Below are 22,013 nucleotides of genomic sequence, written 5' to 3' on the forward strand. Positions count from 1 at the left end.
ATCGGCACGATTTTTTTTTTCTAAGTTGGTACATCTGTCATAGGCATCCACGTGAAATTGCAAGCCATACTATCAAGTAGTTTGTTTTATACAGCTGTCTGAAGCAGAAGTGGTGTCTGTATCCCTTGAAATGGATAAAATTCAGTATTGTGCGGTTATAAAATTCTTTGTAAAAGAAGGTTTAATGCCAAAACAAATTCATTCGAAGTTCATAAAAGTTTATGGGCACTCTTCTCCTTCTTTTTTGACATAACAGAAATCATTGATCGAATATATGGTATTGGATGACTGGCGAGTCAAAGAAATTGACTGTGAAATTGCTGGGACTATAGGCATTTCAAAAGAATGTGTAGGATATATTTTGCATGAAGAATTGCAAATGAAAAAGCTTTGTGCAAGATGGGTGCCGCTTGTTCACAGCAGATCAAAAATGCACTCGCATGAAAATCGCTGAACAGTGCTTGGAGCATCTTAACAAAAATAAAACTGATTTTGTATGTCAATTTATTAATATGAATGAGACTTGGATCCATCATTACACAACAGAATCCAAACAGCAGTCAAAACAGTGGACAGAAGCCGGTTGTTCAGCACCAAAGAAGACAAAGTAGGTTCCATCAGCAGGAAAGGTCATGGCATTGGTGTTTTGGGATGCTAAAGGCATTTTATTTATTAATTATCTTGTAAAGGGTAAAACAATAACTGGACAATATTATTCCAATCTTTTAACCAGGCTAGATGAAAAAATTCGCGAGAAAAGACCTGGTTTGTGGGAAAAAAAAATCATCTTTCATCAGGACAATGCACCTGCCCATATAGGTGTTTTGGCAATGGGAAAATTAAGGGATCTGCACTATGAATTGTTGGAACATCCACCCAATTCCTCAATGAGCAAAGTTCATGGAACAATATTTTCAAGAAAGAGCATCATATATATATGGCCTATCCAGCCAGGTCTCCTGACCTTAATCCTATTGAGCATGTCTGGGATGCTCTAGATCAGTGGTCTCCAAACTTTTCGTCATGAGGGCCACATTGGGTACTTCAGCACTGTTCAGCGGGACGTAATAATAAAAACTCTAGAACTATATATATGAGTTTTACTGAAAGCAGATAAAAACTGATTACAGAGTATGTGAGATTAAATTATTGTATATTAATGACAACAAACATCATCAGCAAATTTTTGCTAGTCATTAGTTTTTCAACCGAATATACACCGACAATTTACATATAACTTTTTTTAATTTCGTATAACTTAGAGTTTTTTGTCAATGAATACAGATCGGGAAATTTTGTTTTTATTTCTTTTTTTGCTTGTTAGTTCATTTTAACCGTGTTTTTACCGACATTTTTAAGTGTCCTTATTTCATGCAACATAAATTTTTTTTGTTGATAAAAAAAGTTTATTCGGATGTAACTTTTTTATATCGTTTTGAATTCTTTTAAATTTTTTTTCTTCGTTAGTTAGTCCATTTTAACCGACCTTTTACAGTCAGAAAGACCGTAACCTGGATTACAGTTACTTTTTGCTATTCGGGAATATATTTTGAACACAATTTTAAATAATGCATTTGAAATCTATCAACACCCCGTGTTTTTTTTTTTGCGGATTCTTATTGAAAAATTAGTCCAATTGGTGGGCCGGATAAAATCATCTCATGGGCCGCATCTGACCCATGGGCTGTAATTTGGAGACCCCTGCTCTAGATAAACATGCTGCTGCTCTGAAGCCCGCCCAAAACCTTGAGGTACTTAGGAGATCTTAGCAGAAAGAATAGTGGTTATTACCAACTGAGCTCCTGGATACCATTATAAACAGTACAAAATATTGTAATGAGCACTGAATTGCTGTGAGGGGTGACCACATTCCTTATTGAGACACTTTGATCTCATTTTGATCTTTTGTTTTTGACCATTGTCTTCATGTATCCATTTGTTACTGAATTAAACCATTCATTCACAATTTTTGTGAGTGTTTCTTTCATATCCCATATCATACTCCTTTTCATCAAATTGCATAAAAATTCATCATGAAGTTCTTACATTATCCTTCACATTAATGAATTCCATCTGGGAATACTGAATTACACAAAAAGCAAAAATAAGACATACAACACTGTTCTCTCAATGGTATAAAATTATTAAATGCATGTACAGAATTTCCTTACTTTGTAAATGTACAAAAAGAGAACAACACAGGAAAGAATAGTTAATAAATAAATGAAATCCTGTGATTGTGCCTACACATGGTGATTACTACAGATATTGCAATTTCTTGTGTGTGGAGCTGACACACCCACACACACATTGCTGGTATCAAATTTCCACTATGTGTATACATACAAATTTGATACTAAAGTTCTCTGAATCTAGATACCAACAGCAAAAACTAACAGACATATACTGTATCTGAAAAAAATTCTTCATGCGTACATTCTCCTATGCTTAGAGCTGTAAGCAGTCAACAGTATGCATTACAAACTGAAATATTTCAAGGTAGTAAATGTATAAAATATCAATGTCAAGAATAAGCAACTGCCTATTCTGCCTTACCCTAAAATAATTTGCAGCTTCACTCAGTTTCAAACGCATCAGGAAATTTTCATCAGTTGAAACTTTATTTTCTATTTCTTGAATTAAGGCAGCAACTAAACTTCCTGCATAGCCATCATGCTGAGGATTGTCTGGATCAATGTCATTCCTAACAAGTGTAATCAAAAGTGTATTAACTATTAACAGAGATATACTGGTAATAAATGTGAATAATAAAACAACTGAGAGACTCTTAAACAGGATAATATTCAAAATTAAAACTTTTGTTGTACTAATTTCTATTATTTTATAAATATTCATTCTCTAATTGTGCCAATTTTAATAATCAGAGTTTAAAAAAATCTCTTAACTGGACACCTATATTATTCTCAAGATGAATTAAAGCATTGCATAAAAATATTGAGGAATTTATCATTAATCAGGAATGACATTAATATATGTTATGTTCACTTTTCATATGAAAATTAAAACAGGAACAGTTCAGATTAAATCAAGAAACTGCACTAACAGCTAACCAAATGCTCTTCCAACTGGTTAGCGAGTTACACTCCTCTGGCTGCACTATTCATCTCTGTTTATATGCAATGGTAGGAATATCCCAAAGATAGGTTTGCACATCTACCTTTTCCCTTTGAATGATGATCTATCCTCAATGCAAATTATATCTATATCTTTGTTTGACTATGTCTCTTACTCATTTCACACACCACATTGCACAAAGTTTCAAAAATATTTATCATTAGATTCTTAAATGCCTATCCACATACTATTTGGAAATGGATGGGAATGCAAGAGAAACAGAAACTTCAAAGACACTAAAAATCTGTAATTTTAATATAATACAGTGAAATCTCACTACAGCAAACATTAAAAGAAACAATTTGCTATAGCAGAAGTCAGTCTAAATATCAAGGAGTGGATCAAATTCTCTGAGAAACATTAACCACACACACAAACAAAAGTTGAAATTGTTCCACTTTTCATTCTTTAGTTTCTGAAAATGAATGGATGACCTGTTTTCAAAAATGAAAACACTGCCATAGCAGAATGTACTGCGCAGAAATGGTTTAAAAAATTTGTTTCTGGTGATTAATCACTTGAAGATGCACCACATTCAGGAAGACCCTCCATTATTGATAATGAAGAATTACATGCTGCTTTTGAAAATAATTCAAGATTAACATGTCAAGAACTTTCACAAATATTTAAAATGAATGGTAAAACAATTCGTTTACATTTTCATCAACTGGGAAAATCATGGAAGCTAAGCAAATGGGTCCCACATGCATTATCAGATGGCAATAAACTTCAAAGGCCATCAATTTGTCTTCACTTCTTTCACGTCATAAAAAAAAAAAAGAATAGTTTTTAGATTACTTGCTCACTTGTGATGATAAATGGATCTTGTACTCTAACAGGAAGCGAACTTTTCATTGGTTGTCACCAAATGATCCAGTACCTAACACTTCAAATGCACTGCTTCATCCCCAGAAGACTATGCTTTGCGTGTGGTGGACTGGAGCCAGTATTGTCCGCTAAGATCCACTCAATGCAACTTGAGTATGTGCAGGATGCGTTACTTCAGAAGCAGCCATGACTAGTTAATCAGACGAAAGTGCTATTCTGACAGCAAAACCTCATACTGCAAAACTTGCCGAAGAGAAGATTTGTGCTTTAGGATGGAGGTATTCCCTCATCCTCCATATTCTCCTGACATTTCTCCAAGCGATTATCATCTCTTTTTTTTTGCACAAGACAATCAAATGCGAAATACAATTTTGCAATAAAACAGAGATTGAAGTGAAGGTTGCTAGGTTTATCTGAAATAACATTTCAGATAAACCATTTGGTATACATTTGATATACTTCTAAATACAAAACGTTTTATAAAAGTGGAATTTACAAACTTGTATCTTGTTGGAAAAGAGTTGTAGATTGTGAAGGTGCTTATTTTAATGAATAAAATGTTAAATGAAAATTTCTGCAGTTGTTTAATTTTTATTGTGAAAAAACCACACAAATGTTTTTGGTTACCTGATAGATTACAGTAAAACCATAGCTATCCCAACTATAAAATTAAAAAACATATTCAACTCCTCCAAGGATCCGCCCCCCCCCCCCCAAGGGTATACCATATTCATTGCATCTGTAACCCACTTTATATAGGTGAAACTGGATGTACAATTCCTATAAGTAAAAAAAAAACATAAATAACACATTAAATTTAACAATTTTTGTGAAGCAGGCCTCTAAGTTCATGCTCTTAACACCCTACACCAAACTGATTGGAAAAGTACCTGTTCTTTACATCATATAAAAACCTGGTATGAACAAATTTAAAGAAGTCTGTGAAATCTTGATCAACCATCCCAATCTTAACAATAATGGTGGCATAAATATTCCAAGAATTTGAATGCCACACATTCACCCCACTTAAGTCTTTCATGTTTTCTAGTAATCCCTTAGTTTAGGACTCAAAAGCAATAATTTCAGCTCTAACTGGCCACCATCTATGCTTTTTTTTTCTCTTTTTTTTTTAATGTTGAGTCCATACACAAGGCTGATTAATCAGCCTATAGCACTTTAGTACCGTGTATGGGTAGTGGGTTGGGAAAGGAGAACTTTGTTTACATTTGATTTAAAAGACTATATATTATTCCTTGGGAAACACATCAAGGGGATAGACTGTTCAACAATACAGCAGTAGCAGATATAATAGAGGAGGAAAAGAAACTTGCGAGTTTCAAGGTGTACTGTGAAGAGATGCTGGGTGGCAGCTACACGTGTTCAAGCAGACTTAATACTGAGTGGGAGAATTACTGATGTTATTTTAGATGAACATTTGCCATGGAAATATTTAAAGAATACACATATTGCAGAAACCAATGCCTGTGTGAAAGTGGGAGGAGTGAGTTGGTAAGAGATGAGTTATTAATCAATCTAATTGCTCTATGCTATATTGAGTACAGCATTACGAAAGAACACTTAGGGGCAACACTCCAAAAGTGTATTATTGCACATTTGGTATTAGTGCAGTATTCAATAGGTGGATGGATTTGATTTGTATAAGGTTAACAGCTGTTCAGAGGTAAAGTCACACCTTGAGCAAAAGAGAAATCCTAGTTTTCTAGAATCTAAGTTGTGATGTGTTTATGCCAAAAGAGGTCTAATGGTTCCAAGAAGAGAAATCCAATCTTGTCTGGAAATTTGAGTGTTACCAAAAATAATACTGGGAGAAAATAGTTCTTTGTTGTGAAAAATAAGACAGAACTGAGTTTCAGTAGCAATGAAATTTACAAGGTTATGTGAACCCCATTGGATGGCTTGAAGATCACAATTGAGGGTAGTGGTGATATGTTCTGTAGGTTGAGATGAGTTATGTAGAGTAAGATTTATCAAATGAAAGGGAGGAGTGCAATGTGCTGTCATCTGCAAAACTGTGTATTGGGTTGGAGGTCAACTGAAGTATGTCACTGATATATAGAAGGAAGAGGTTTAGTGAGAAAAACAGAACCTTGTGGAACCCAGGCATTATATGAATGGTGAGAGGATAAGGAACCATCCACCATCACACAGTGTGTGTGTCAAAAGTTTTGAAGATATCAAGTGCAAACACTTTAGATTCATCATCCTTCTCCATGGCATTTGTCCAGAGATGGGTGATATATGTGAATAAATCTTCTGTTGATCGTCAGCGACGGGATCCATACTGGTGATCATTTATTAGTTGGGTGCCTTCAAGGCAGTGTAGGAGTTGGGAAATGGTTCTCTCCGTTACTTTAGATAGGACTGAGGCAAGTAAGATAGGGCACAGTTTGACAGTAGTGATTTGTCGCCTTTTTCAGGCTGTGGGATAGATACCATTGGATTAAGAGAGTATATACAGGAAACATAGCATAGGAGTCAGTTCTGGTGCACAAACCTTCAGTACAACTGGAGGAATGCCATCAGGGCTAGGAGACCTTTTTGTGTCTAATATTTTGGACAATATTTTCTGATCTCTTTCTGGCAAAAGGATATAGGGACATTGTATATATATTGGGCATCTGGGATGACTGGGAAGCATTTACCATTGTCAGTTAATTGCACAGTGGAGGAAAAGCTGAAGCCAGAAGATAAGCATTTGCTGTGGGTGATGATGCAATAGAGCCATTTGGGTATGGTAGGGGTGGGATTAGTGTTGGGCAAAAGTTATGACCAATTACTTGGCAAGAGACCAAAAGATTCGGCTGCCATTCAAAAAGAGTAGGTAGGCCGCAAGTTCCTTGCCTTTTTGCTCTTTCAAACTCTGTTTAGGAAGCATTGATAGTTTTCTTGCAGCTAATTTGGGCTTGAGTATAAAACTAAAAGAAGGATGGAGTTCTTGATGTGAGCAATTTTTGGTATGATTGATTTTTCATTTTTACAGTCTTGGCACATCTTTTGGAAAACCAGTGTTTAGTTAGGAGGCAGCAGTTCAGAGTAGTGTGGGGAATCTATGTTTCCATGACAGTAAGGATTACTTTGGTGATACGTTCAGTACATATGTTTGGGTTGGAAGGAAGAAAACAATAGTCCAACCATGGGAATGAGGCAGAGAAATGAGACCGTGGCTGTCACACTTAGCACTGTTATAATGGCAAAGTACTCTCGTATGGGAGTGGCTGTGTAAATATTGTTGCATTGGGGAGGAGATGAGCACTAGATTGTGGTCGAAATTACCTAGGGGGTGGGCCAACTGCATTCACTGTGTATTTGGAAAGGTCATTAGAGAGGAAGAGATCTAGGTTGTTTTGGGAGTGGTTTGGGTTATCTGGTTAGCATGAGAACAATTTGTGTAAGATCATTGGTGATGGCAAATGTTTGAGCATCTGTCTACTAGCGCTGTAACTGGAGGAGAAAAGCCAGTTGGTGTTGTGGACATTAAAATCTTCTAGGAGGATGATTTCTCTGTTACGGAAGTGTGACTGGAGAAAATCAATTTTTAAGCAGAAGAAATTAGAGCTCAGAGTAGTTGGTGGCATTAGGAGAGCAAGAGGCAGCAAATGAACTTGACCAAGTGAGAGATTTTCAACCAAAGGAGGTCACAGTTGGGCGATTCTAGGTTGGATGCTATCTGGCAGACTATGTCAGAGCAGATGTCACCCTTGGGTCGAAAGAAGTTAAAGAGAGTGTAGTTTGGAAGGTTGAGGTGAATAGTGCTGGGGAAGGTGAAATTGGAGTTTCTGCCAAAAAGAGTAGGTAGGATTTGGTAGACTGGAGATAGTAGTGGACACTATTAAGGTTGGAGTTGGGGCCACAGATGTCAGTGAAGTGGATATGAAAGGCTCTGCAGAGTATATATTTGACCACAAGAGTTTTCCATGTTTCCTATGCAGTGACTGTATACTGGTCTCCAAGGTGGCATCACTTGATTTTTGCAACAATTTAACATGTTTGTAGTCGATGACTCAAATGCTGTCTTCATTTTGGCATTTTTGTTGAAGTTGTTTTCGAAGTTGATGTCCTTGATCTCTCTGGGGAAAAATTAGGTCAGGTCGAGCATGTATGCATGATTGGGGGGGGGGGGGGGGGCAAGTGGCCTTGAACTTGTTATTAATCACTGTTATTAGTTTAGATGTCCTTATCAGTGTGTCACAAATCACTTTCACAAGGCGTGGAAAGTTCATTCCATCCTTTTTTTTTTTTTTATTTATGGGTTCAAAATGATAACAACATTTCTAGAATAAAAGGTGCATTCTTCTACTAATTTGCTTATGTCATCTTTTAGCAAATCAACACTTTCCGTCGGAAAGTTAAAAATAACGGTGTTGAATTTCTTGTGAATTATATGAAAGGATGTTGCTCTCTAGCTTAATATATCTCTTAATGATTTGTAACCAAACGGATAATAATTATAATAACAGGACTCTAGTTCTGATTTTAGTATGGTTTTTTTTTCCCACCAGAGGCCAGGCCAATAGTTTTAATGGTTGATCAAATTACTGTGACTTTAGCATACCATGTATTTTGTGATGTAGCTTGTTCCTTTGTATATATGTGTATACTCCAGATGATGACCTTGGTATGAAGGTCGAAACGTCAAGTGATTATTTTGGTTTATATTAAACTGAAGTCTTACGATAACACAGTAGTTTCCATAATTTTTCATAATTAATACCATTTACAAACTTAAACTGCTAATAATTAATTTTTTCTAAACACGTAACAATTTTCCCCTCCTGCAAAAGAAAACATTCAAGTGACCAAAACAAAGTTGTACTTGATGCAATAAATGGCAAAGATATTCAAATATTAAAATTCTTTGAATTTTATCTGTAATACACTGTTTTGAATTAAGTTTTCTACAGACATGTATACTTGTGTTGAGCTGTCTTAGGAATTAATAAACAATGATAGGCTTATATTCTGAAAACCTACTGGTGTACTAATAAATTTGACATATGTTATTATAATAAACATTTGCAAGGTGCTAGGAAATTTTAAAAAAAAAAAAAAAGAAAAGAAAAAGAAATGAACTGTGATTACAATAACTATATATGCCAATTGTAGATACCACTTGGGTGAAGTAACCATTTGATACAAGCTTTTCAGTATCCTATCCTTTTTCTAATCACTTGGACAATATACTTAGACCACCTAAGCTTTAAAGAAACTTATCTAGTAGTAACACAAACGCTTGATTCATCCAACTTCCACAATTTTCAATAGTTGGAGGGTGTATGGTGGTCTGCCTAATCTATGCTGATCATCTAAACTATATTCTCTGGTCTGAATTTCCCAAGCCCACTTTCTGACATTGCTGATATCAACATTTTCTGAACCTTAACTAAACAGTAACTGATGAATTTTCATATGTTTCTGTTCTAATTAACTTTTAACTTAATGACTGTTGTGACAAGGTTTAGGTTTATAGTTTATTTGGCACAAAGACAACACAGGTCATACTGTGCCATACTAAAAAGGTTACAACTATACATAAACAGAAAATTGTAAACAATATGTCTGTACAAAAATCTAGTTCCACAAAGCAGCATCTACAGTTAAATTAAACAGAACTGCTGCAGAGGGTACAGCAACACACAAGGTCAGAGGTTATTACGGTAGTACAAAAATAGTTAACAATATAAGTTAATACACAACACCGAGTCAAGGAATGCAGTATCTACATATATGTAAAATTATAACAGATGCTTTTACAGCAGTAGAAAAATAAGCAAAAAGAATTATTGTACAATATGCATGGATGAAAATTAAATTTAGCAATGCAGTATAAACAGAATTTAGCAATACATATAAAGAGAATTACTAGAAGGTACACAGATAGACAAGGTGTCCTACAGCAATACATGATTAGTCGAAAAATAAACTAGTAAATAAAATGAATATACAAAATTTAAGTTAAACAATGCAGTATCTACATATAAATATAATTACTGCAGAGGTTTCAGCAGTACATAAATAGATAACAGTACAGGTTAACATATGCATATACAAAACAAGTCAAGGAAAGCAGTATCTACATATAGTAAGATTACAACAAATGTTATTACACTAATACATAAAGAGTCAGAAAGGAATTATTATACAGCATATATGCATAAATATTAAGTTTAGCATTGTGGTATTTACATATAAACAAAATTACAACAGGGTGATGCAAATATACAAGATCAAGGCATAAGTAATATATAATTGGTAAAAATTTAAACTAATGAATAACATGTATGTGTAAAAATTAAGTTAAGCAATGCAGTATTTACATATAAACAAATTTATAGTCAAATGTGTCTGTACAAAGTAATTCTTTCTAAAAAATTAAAAACATTATGCAATCTGATTAAGTCTGCTAGCATTTTCCTTGGTTAGATAGGTGAGAATTTCATTCCTCTCTCTCGTGCAAATTGTTGACACTCTACCAGAATATGATAAATAGTGAGATGTGTATTGCATTTTTCACATATGGGAGAGTCATCAGCTCTGAATAAATAAGAATGCGTAAGGTGACCGTGACCTATGTGAAGCCTAGCAAGAACCTCCTCCCTTCTCTTTGTACTTTGACTAGAATGCCAGTGCTTAATTTCAAGTTTAAGTCATATAAATTGTTTGTCAATGTTTCCTGCCATGTTGACTCCCACTGAGCAATTAGCTTTGATCTTATAAGCTGTCTGTAGTCTATATATGGAACTGTCAAACAGTATGTGGAAAAGGTATGAGCTGATTTAGCAGCTGCATCTGCAGCCTCATTTCTCTTAATTCCAATGTGGCTAAGAATCTAGCAGAACTGAACATCAAAATTAAGGATTGTGAAGCAGGTGTAGCACCTCATAAAGTACTGGATGTGAATTATACATAGGAGAGGAGATAGCCTGTAAAAAGCTCAATTAGTATGTGTAAATTATATACTTTTAGTAGCAGTTTTCTTTTAAATGCACAACAAGATGAATGGCAGGTAACTCTGCTGTATAATTACCGCAGTCTGGTGGGATCTGATTTGAGATAATAATGTCAGGGAACACAGCAGCACAGCCAACAGAGGTATTAGTTCTTGAACCATCACTATGGATGGGTAAGAAATCAGCATGTGCTGCTCTGTGTGCATTAAACAATTGCAGGTAGATGGATGATGGGGTATGAGATTTCTGTAGCTGACAAAGTGAGAGGTTGCAGAATGGTTTGCAAACCTGCCATGGAGGAATGCTGTTATGTTTAGCGTAGCTAATGTTGTCAACATTTATACCAACAGCTTGCATAGTTTCTTTAACACGCATATTATCAAAAGGATGTATAGCAGTTTGACGTGTGTGATATTGAGCTTCCCATTGCAGAGAGAAGATACTAGTCCATGTAGGATGATCTGGAAGAGATTTAATTTTTATTTAATGGATGGAATCCAACCATCGTAGGTTACTCTGTCTTGCAGAACCACACACTTGGGACCCATAATCCAACTTTGAAAGTATAAGTGCATGATAAAGATGGAGCAATGAAGCTCAATCAGTACCCCACTCAGTAGAGGATAGAGTGTGAAGGAGGTTTGAAGTTTTTTTGCACTTTTCTCTTAGTTGACGAATGTGTGCTAGAAATGTAAGTTTTCTGTCAAAGATGAGTCCCAAGAACTTGGTTTCTGTAGCTACTGGAATAACAGTATGTCCCATTCTTAGTTCAGGATCTGGGTGATGAGTGCGTTTTCAACAGAAGTGTACACAGACACTTTTTTTTCTGTTGAAAACCTAAACCCATTATTAAGAGCCCCACAGAGAGACATAATCAGTTGCTTGCCGAAGTTGTCTTTCAATTACCTTCATGTTACATGAGTGACAGCAAATTGTGAAGTCATCAACATATAGAGCATTGTCCACAAGTTTTCTGTCAAAGATGAGTCCCAAGAACTTGGTTTCTGTAGCTACTGGAATAACAGTATGTCCCATTCTTAGTTCAGGATCTGGGTGATGAGTGCGTTTTCAACAGAAGTGTACACAGACACTTTTTTTTCTGTTGAAAACCTAAACCCATTATTAAGAGCCCCACAGAGAGACATAATCAGTTGCTTGCCGAAGTTGTCTTTCAATTACCTTCATGTTACATGAGTGACAGCAAATTGTGAAGTCATCAACATATAGAGCATTGTCCACAGTGGGAGTAAGCTGTTCAATGATTGAGTTAATTTAAATACTAAAAAGGGTCACACTTAAGACAGCCTTGGGAAACATCCTGTTCTTGATGATAATGTCGAGATAGCATACTTCTCACTCTGACTAGGAAAGTTCGCCTGGACAGAAAGTTTTTAATAAATACAGGGAGGTGTCCTTTGAGACCAAGGTTATAGAGGTCTCTTAATATGTCATATCTCCAGGCTGTGTCATAAGCTTTTTCCATGTCAAAGAAAACTGAAAGGAGATGTTCTCGCTTCAGAAATGCATCTCTTATACAAGTGTCTAAACAAACTAAATGGTCTAAAGTTGAACGACGTCTACGGAAACCACACTATGTACTGGAGAGAAGACTGTTGCTTTCTAAATACCAGAGAAGTCTGGCATTAACCATTTTCTCTAGTATCTAACAAAGACAGCTGGTCAGAGCAACAGGTCGATAATTATTTGCTTATGTTGGATCTTTTCCTGGTTTTGGGATAGCAATGACAATTGACTTATGCCAAGAATTTGGAAACTCTTCCTCTGCAAGTATTCTATGGTATAATAAGAGAAGAAGATCCATAGAAGATGATGGTAATATTTTATCATTTCATAATGGATGTCACAGGCCCTACTGCACTGGCATGAGATTGTAGGAGAGCACTTTTTAATTCCTCCTTAACAAATGGCTGAAGAATGTTGGTAGAAAAATTAAGCCTTTGTTTCTCTTGCTGCTCTTTCAGTATGAAAAATTCAGGAGAATATGAAGCTGTTGCTGAGATTCTAATAAAAGTTTCTCCCAAAGCGTCTGCAATAGCTTTGGGATCAGCAATAACACTTCCATTATGGTCTGAGGTAGACACACAATGTGTATTATATCTGCCTTTAATTTTCCGGATTTTATCCCATACAATTTTTGGACTGGATTAATCGATGTAGTAAATTGGATCCATGATTGTTTTTGACTCTGACATCTCACATAACATGCTCTGGCTCGAGCACACTTGAAAGCTATTAAGTTTGATGTGGTGTGGTATCCACGAAATATGCCCCATGCTCTGTGTTGATCTTTTTTGGCTGTCTGGCATTCTGAGTTCAACCAAGGCTTTGAATAGAATGAAAACTGGTATGATGTTTTCGGGATGGAGGCTGCTGCCTGGACCACCTCATTGATAGGTGTTTGACTGATAGTATCAGCATTAAATTTTGCAAGATGAGAAAAACTATTCCAATCAGCCTGGTCCATTTTCCATATAGGTATTCATGTGGGCAAACATGGTTCTTGTGAGGACATTGTGTACAGAACAGGGAAGTGATCGTTTCCGTATATATTCTCTTCAAAGTCCCATGTGAATAGTGGAAGAATGGAAGGGGAACTGATTGTAAGATCAACTGCAGAATATGAATGGTAGGCATATGAAAGAAAGTATTAACTTTATTATTTAAAAGGGAGAGGTTATTATTATCAAGGACTCTTTCAATTATTTGACATTGCCTGTTGGTGTTGGCAGTACCCCACAGAGTATTGTGACCATTAAAGTCACCCATCAAAAGTATGGGTTCAGGCAGTTGCGAGATAAGATTGTCAAGATCAATTTCATTTAACTCAGCACTCAATGGTAAATAAATTGAACATACCGTAACAAGAAATCCCACAGAGAAGCGAATCGCTACTGCTTCCAAAGAAGCATTAAGTTGGACCTGATGGAAAGGAATATAACTGCCCACTACGATAGCTACACCTCCATGAACAGGACCATCTCCTTACTCCAGAGACAACTTCAAAAATAGTCCCAGTTGATGAAAATTCACCTGTCAAAAAAATTATGGCAGAGATATCACTCAAAGATAAACCACCAGGATAAACCACAAACAAACAGGAAACGTACTTAAGACCCAATGAGGACCGTACCTTTAGGAATTTCACTGTTGTACATAAGGTACGGTCCTCATTGGGTCTTAAGTACATTTCCTGTTTGTTTGTGGTTTATCCTGGTGGTTTATCTTTGGGTGATATCTCTGCCATAATTTTTTTGACAGGTGAATTTTCATCAACTGGGACCATTTTTGAAGTTGTCTCTGGAGTAAGGCCCTGTGATTAATGCGCTCCTGTAGACAGAAACAGAAAGATTTGTGTTTCTGCAACAACATCTTGATATCATCGATATTCTGGCAAATCCCATGACAGTTCCATTGTAAAAATTTTCCTATTCTCTTGTCTGGTTTTCATGTGGTTGAGGACTTACCTTTGTCAGATTTATATTTATCCATTGTTTTAGGAAAGTATGGAGAGCCAGTTGCCATCTCTTCCTCTGAGTGTTCAAAACATCAAATGTATTAGGGTCAGTTAGTTGGTTTAGGTTTGGTCTGTGCAGACCTGACCTACCCATTTTTTCTGTGCGAGTGTCTAGTGGTTTATCTTTGAGTGATATCTCTGCCATAATTTTTTTGACAGGTGAATTTTCATCAACTGGGACCATTTTTGAAGTTGTCTGGAGTAAGGCCCTGTGATTAATGCGCTCAACAGAGAAGCACTTGCGATCCTAAAATTCAGGTATGGTGATATTATCAGATGGTGGAACAGACATACATGTTCGAGTTGCTGTTCGCACTTTTTTAATTGTTACTTTTTCAGCATAAGAGGATCTCAGAACAGGTGTAATGGTGGCTAGCTTTCTTTTTGCATCCTGATATGTCATGTTTTGTTCTGTTTTAATTTTTTGTATCTCTTTTTCATCTTTCCATTTCTGACATGCACGAGTCTTCTTTCACTATGCGTTATTCCCGCTTCCTATGCAGGGTCCGTGTGTTACTTAAATGCGACTTCTTGTTAGTACCACTCCCAACCGACCTGTCGCCTAGTCTGCCGCTGGGGTTGATATATTTTTGGCTGTAGAAGAGTATGTTCACGGGGACGGTTTGCCTACTTGGGGGATGAAAAACGCCAGATAAACTGGTGGAAAAAATCCTACTGCCCATGTCTGGCTAACTTGGCTATGCCTGAGGAAGATCCTCAAGTTCCTCACGTCTTTGACGGGAATCGAACCTGGGACACTCCTTCCCCAGGCATATGGTTGTGAAACGCAAAGCCACTAGGCTAACCGTGCGGACACGACATGCACGAGAATAAACTGGATGATCTCCCTGACAGTTGACACATTTAGCTTTTTTTGTACAGCAAGATTTGTTATCATGTTCTTTACTATCACATCGGGTACAGGTAGTAGAACCACAACAAGCAGTTTGGGCATGTCCATATCTCTGACATTTAAAGCATCTCAGCGGTGGTACATTCTAACAGGACAGCTGAGATACCCTGCTTTTACAGATGTCAGAGGCCTAGTATTAAAAGTAAGGATGATGATGTTCTTGGTTGAAACCAGGTGACCATCCCTACGTATTAGGATGTGCCTCACACCAGTCACTCCTTGATCTTTAAGCTCAGAAAATATCTCATCAGGTACATCAAGGAGATCCCATTCTAATATCACTCCTCTACTGGAATTGAGTGTTCTATGAGGTGTTACTGCGATTTGTATTCCACCCATTGTCGTTGCTCTCAGTAGTTTCTCGGAATGTTGCTGACACAGTGTTTCCACAAGGATGTCACCAGAACGTAATTTCTTAACAGTTTTGGGAGGTCCTGCCAGTCCTTCTAAACCTTTTTTTGAATAAAGGGTGACATTTTCCCAATTGGTTTTTCACCTGTTGCATGAATGATTAAAAAGGTTGGTACATTTATGTTAGTATTCGATATCTTTTGTTTCTTGTTTCTGTTTCCATATGCTGTATCTACGGTATCAGTACTTGGTTGGGGCTTTGTTGGGGTCCCTGAAACATTTGAGGATGAAGGATTCATGCTCAAGGAGTTTTTAGTTTGGCGCCAGAGCTCCCCACCCACATGGAGCCACACATGGATGCCCACTAACCGGCAAGCAAAGACTGCACTCAGGAGTGGAACGCCAGGTCTACCCTGGATGCTATACCGGCAATACAGCAGGTCTAAGATTCTGACCCCTAGACCATGGGGTGAGAGACCTACTGCAACACAGTTGACCCTTGCAGGCAAGCCCACTAGCCAATTGATTCTGGCTAGGCCATCCAGGACTGCCCGTCTTGTCGAAGCAGGGGCCAAAGTAGTGCAAGACTACCATGATCCCCCTTTCCGGACGTCCACGGGTTGCACTGCACGGCAAACACGGCAGAAGGGTGTTGGATTCCAGTGACGGTGGTCTGGAAAAAAGGATAGTGAAAAAGACTCAGGAGAAGCAAAGCCAAGAAGACGGGAAGTAAAGCAAAGAAAAAGAGGAAGAATGAAAAGGGCCAGTACCATCACCGGGAGGCCCCCCTCCACCACAAACAGGTGCCCTACATGGAGGAGACTGTTGTGACAGTGCATGCTTCATTTGTACTGGCCACTATATTAAGCAACTACTTGATAGAAAATAAAATAAAATTTTACAGTAAAAAAAAAAAAAAAAAGCTGACAAGTAATGCTTTTGCCAACAGCAATGAGCATTGCTTTTCAGCCTAATCCTTGTATAATTAACACAGTACACTGAGTAGGCCTTTCAACCACTATCCTTTCTTTAGTTAGAGTAAGTGATCCACTTACTAACTCTCAGGTATCTCCAGAAAGGATACATAATTCAGAAATATCTCAATTTCATTTAACATATATAACATATAGTCAGTACATTTTAATTATTACTGGTATCTTACTCATTCAAGTGTAGGCAAACTAGTGTGTAGTCCAACATTAAGGAATGAAAATTATAAATTCTTCTACTTAACAAATCTCATCTTAGTTAATTTTTATATTTTTTATTATTCTGTTTTTTTTTTTTAAAAGACATAAAAATGTTGAGACCAGTTTGGACTATGCTGCTCTAATGTTTCATGTGTGAATGATATATTCTGTTACAATACCTTGTTTAATTTTTTAATTCATAATGAAGATGGCATTGATACTTGTGAAAACATTTTATGCAATTAAATTCCTAACACGAGTTCCATTGTATTAATTTTTATTTAAATGTTTACTTATGTTTCATTTGGTTGAAACTAGATGTATACAAGACAATGCTAAATAAATTTTAACTTATAGATCTCAGCTGGTTTAGATAAAACAACTGAACAAAGTTTAGAGACCATATATGTGAGTTCTGAAAAAACTTAGGGTGTGAACGTATGGTACCAATGGCAGAAGCATATTAAAAATGAATAAATTAGTAAAGAATATGACAGTATTTAGCAATTTATGAGCAGAGCTAATCTAAGGTAATATGGTCTTTCAAACACAATAAGAAACGAAAGTTATCAAAACAGGTATACAGTCAGAATTCCAGGGGGGAAAATACAGATGTACACGAAAGTTCTACGTGGACTGAGGATGCCAGAATTGCTTTAGAAAACCAAACTAAAAGCTGATGTTATCTATCCTAACATATAACTTAATTTGGAGGAAAACTGTCGACAGGAAGTAACTATACTAATCTACCATTTATCCAATCTTCAAAATAACAACCCTTCAATTAACCGATTTTCATAGTTTTAGTCTTTTTACTGCTGATTTTTATGTCAAATTTGTAACACCTGTTATTCAATTTAGTTAGAGAATTCTGGAGACTTGCATGTATGTGTTTAGGAGTACATCATTTGCATAAAGCAAAGAACTAAGTTTGATACCTCCAGTTCCAATATCCAGTGTAATGCCACTTTCTTTCATAATACGATCCATACAGATGATGAATAAGAGTGGAGATAGTGTGCATCCTTGTCTTACAGCTGATTTTACATGAAACCACCTTTCAATATTTTTCAATTCTGACTACTGACTTACAACTTAAATATAGATTATGTATTGTTCTGCATTATGTTTCATTTATCCCATAAAACTATAGTGTTTTGAAAAGCTTTTCTCTGGATGCCTTGATCAAATAAATCATCTAAATAAAATCAAATTAAAAAATGCATCAAATAAATCTAGAGCGTTTGTGGAGAAGTAGTGCATGTTCACTTATTTCTTGGTGTATAATTTCAACTTCCTATTATTAAACATCCTCGAGAAAAAAATATGTATTACCTTACTTTTCAGAAACTCCTTGTATATTCTTACCAAAATTTTCCCAAGAATTTTGTTTAGTTAACTCTTACACATAGCATAGCTCTCTTACAATTTTCTCTGTAATCTTTTAGGGCATCTGCCAACTTATTTGCTTCTTGTGTTTGCCATGGTGTGCTTAATTTTCTATCCTTGCAGATAACTTCACTGCATACCTCCCTAGTTGAATCAGTCAATGTTTCTTCAGTTTGCCACTGAGACTCTAAAGTTTGGTACTTGTTTTCAAACTATTTCCTTCTTTCTTCAATGTTTGTTTAGTTGAGCCTAGTTTACCTGTAAAAGATACTCAACTTTAATTCTTTCAAAACTTTTTCACATACTGTTCTTTTCAACACGATATTCATTTTTGTCCTACTTAAAACTAAGTGATGGTTACATCCAATTTCAAATCCTCTGCACAGTCTTGAATCCTGAACAAAGCATGAAGATATCACTATCAATAATAACATAGTCAATGAGGCTTTCTTATTTCTGTGTCTTCTCTCCATATGAACTTGTGTACATCTTTATGTTGGAACATGGTGTTAGTAATGACTAATCCATATCCTCAGCAGAAATCCAGCAGATACATACCATTATTATTAGCCTCGCCCTTTTCTCCAAATTTTCCCAGAACATTTCTGTATTCTTGGTAGGATTCACTTCCTGCTCTACTGTTTAGATCTCCAACAAGTACCACTTTTTCTCCACTTCTTCCTTTGGAGAACCTTCTGTGGGAAACATAAGCACAAATAAATTTCATTGTCCACTTTCCCATTTTGAAGTTTGCCCACATAACTCTACTTGAAACTGCCTTCCAGTCAAAAAGTTTATCAAGTTTGAATGCTGTTGCTACTCCTTCCTTTCTTTGATTATTATTGCTTGAATATAACATTCTGTACTTATTATTTAGTAAGATCTCACTGCTTTTGTATTTTTTGTCTGAGTAATGCCAATTAAGTCCATGTGGTACTTTTCCATTTCCTCTGCAAGCTTGAATTCCTTTCCATTCATACTCCTTGTACTGATGGTTCCAATCTTCAGTTCTTCTGGTGTTGGGTTTGCTATTCTTGTTCTATATGTTAAGCTGCTTGGTCTGTTCCAGTACCTGACTTTTCACTGCTCACCCTGGTTACCTGACAAAAACAGCAGGAATCCTGTGTAACTGGGATTTCCAAGCAGCATGAAAATCATGTTGTACCATCATACATATTTCTATGCTCTTTTTTCAAGTTATTTCGGAAGTAGCAAAATAAGCTACATTTCCGGCTATTACCATTCGTAGTAAAGGCTTATGCTGCATAAAATAGTTCCTTACATTTTTTATGTTATAACATCATGTGGTACTTTGTATATAATTATTTTACTTCCTTACTTGCTGATGCTAGAATTATATGTTTCATACCATTAAACTGTTACAGGAAACTTATTTTTGGAAAATGCAATTATCTATCACATGGTCTCCGCAAACTTTACCCTAAACATGGCAGAGATGACTGGTGGTGGCTCTTGTATTCCCATTCATGGTAGTCCTAAATTAGTAACACATTCTAAAGGCAAACCTCTGAGAAGTTCTGAAAAGCGTATCACACTAAATGTTTACGCTGGTTTAAGAACAAGAAATCCTGATGAAACAGTGGGCAATATTGTGAAGCAAACAGCAGAACTGACAGGTGTAAACAAGATGGCAGTATACTGCATGAAGAAGGAAATGACCACGATGAGACAACTGCGTACACCTGGGAAGAAGAGGCCTAGCACCATAGGACTACACACACACTTGCTGAAATATGACCATGCTGTCAACAACTGGTGAGAAAGTGCATGATTTCTTCTGAAAGAACGAAATTCCTACGATATATAAGGTAATGACTACTGCAAACAATGATGAAGATCTCCCTCACATTTCATTAACAACGAACCAGTTGTTAAAGGACCTTGGTTTTGTTTATGCCACAAGAAAGCAATCGTTGGCATTACTTGAAAGGGAAGATATAATTGTATAGCGTTGCCAGTATTTGCATTCTATCAGGAAATATCATCGCAAGGGGAAAACATTTATTATACAGATGAAACCTGGGTGAATGCAGTCACACCTGCACTAAACTTCTCCAAGACATGACAGTAAAAAGTGCTCATCAAGCATTTTTGTTGGACTTAATGAAAGGCCTGAAAGTACCGAGTGGAAAAGGGTCTCGTATAATCATAACACACGTTGGCAGCAAAGATGGATTTGTACCGGGGGTCCCTTGAAATTTTACAAGTGCAGAAATAATCACAAGGCGATTATCATAAGGAAATGGATAGAAAGCACTATGAACATTGATTCACAATCATGTTTTTGTTTCAAAAGGGGGGCTGTAGGCACCCCCTTTTGAAGATTCAACACTCAGGGGCTACCCTGAGTGTGGAGTCTTCAAAATCTGAGTCATCAGAATGCAAGGAGAAATAGCCTACCAGTCCTGAACACAGGGGGTTGGGCACTGTAGGCAGAGCCCCCTAGTATAAATACATATACCGTATTTTCTGGCGTATAAGATGCACTTTTTTTCTTTAAAAATAGGTCTGAAAAACAGGGTGCGTCTTATACGCCGATACTCAGCTTTTTATAACTTTCATTTCTGGAAATTTTCTCTGTTCCGAGTTACGCGATTTCTTTCTTGCTTCCTTGCAGTGTGTGAGAGCATTCCAGTTAGGCAGAGTTCAGTGGATGCGCATGCGCTGTCATCAACCATCACAGCTGTGTTCCTGTACGTTTCAACTTTCCAATTGTTGTCGGGGTTTTTGTGAATGGTGATAAATTTCTGCCATTAAATTTTCTCTAAATTTCTTGGCAAATTATGGCTGAAAAATGTCGGCATTGCTACGATATTACATACAAGCTACGTGTGATTGCTATGCTAAAGAACATGGAAACAGGGCTGCAGAGAGGCATTTCGGGCCACCCTCAAATGAGAAAATGATAAGAACTTGGCGGAATCAGGAAGAGAATCTAAAAAATCTTTTTTTCCTAAAAAATGTGTATAAAAAAGGGTGCGCGTCTTATACGCTGGCAAATATGGTACATATATACAAAGACAAGCTATATTACATTTCAAACAGTATGCCAAAGTGACAATGATTTGATCAACTTACTGGCTGGCCTCTAGCAAAAAAAAAAAAAAAACTACATGAAAGCCTTATTCTATTTATAATATCATCAGAGAACAAATTCATCGAGATAGTTTTAATACAGCAAAACTGGTGACTTAATCCATAATTTAGAATGAGTGTTGTTATATTAGACTTAAGATCCTAGATTACTTAGTCCTAATTATAACTCTTAGACCAAAAGGTTAAGTGGGTAGAATATATGCCATCCATACCTATACATCATCTAGTTATATATCTATACATAAAGTAATGCATCTATATGCACAAGTATCTAAATGTTTGTATAAATTTTATAAACCCCAAATCAAAAGTCTTATATTTCTTTTATTGATTATCTGGGTTTCTGGATTATTAAGATCTTTCGAAGTTCAAAATTCAGAAAGAAGAGAACATGGTCTTTTTTTTTTTTTTAAATCAAATCAGGGTGGACTATTACTGTAAGAAACAAAAACCAATGAGCACATCATTACTTAAAATTAAACCTTGTTATATCACAAAACCTTATTATATCTTGCCTCTTACATAGATCCCGTTATAGGTTCGAACGTTTGTTCAAGGAAAGCGTGGAGGCCTTGCTCCATCGTCCC

The 22,013-nt window shown here is 36.4% G+C and overlaps 1 protein-coding gene across 5 annotated transcripts in view; it reads right to left on the reverse strand.

Annotated features, from left to right (window-relative positions):
- The window catches only part of Stat92E (Signal transducer and transcription activator Stat92E), a 477,065-nt gene that overhangs the window by 409,421 nt on the left and 45,631 nt on the right, over window positions 1–22,013 (reverse strand). For all 5 annotated transcript variants that reach the window (XM_090412268.1, XM_090412269.1, XM_090412266.1 and 2 more), the window contains one exon: window positions 2,557–2,704. In XM_090412268.1, coding sequence (XP_090268394.1) covers window positions 2,557–2,704 — 148 coding nt within the window. The remainder of the gene's footprint in view (window positions 1–2,556; window positions 2,705–22,013) is intronic.

The sequence above is a fragment of the Typopeltis vanoorti genome, chromosome 22, assembly GCF_054136105.1.
Source record: "Typopeltis vanoorti isolate ZY-2024b chromosome 22, IOZ_Tvanoo_1.0, whole genome shotgun sequence".
In the NCBI taxonomy this organism is placed as follows: domain Eukaryota; kingdom Metazoa; phylum Arthropoda; class Arachnida; order Uropygi; family Thelyphonidae; genus Typopeltis; species Typopeltis vanoorti.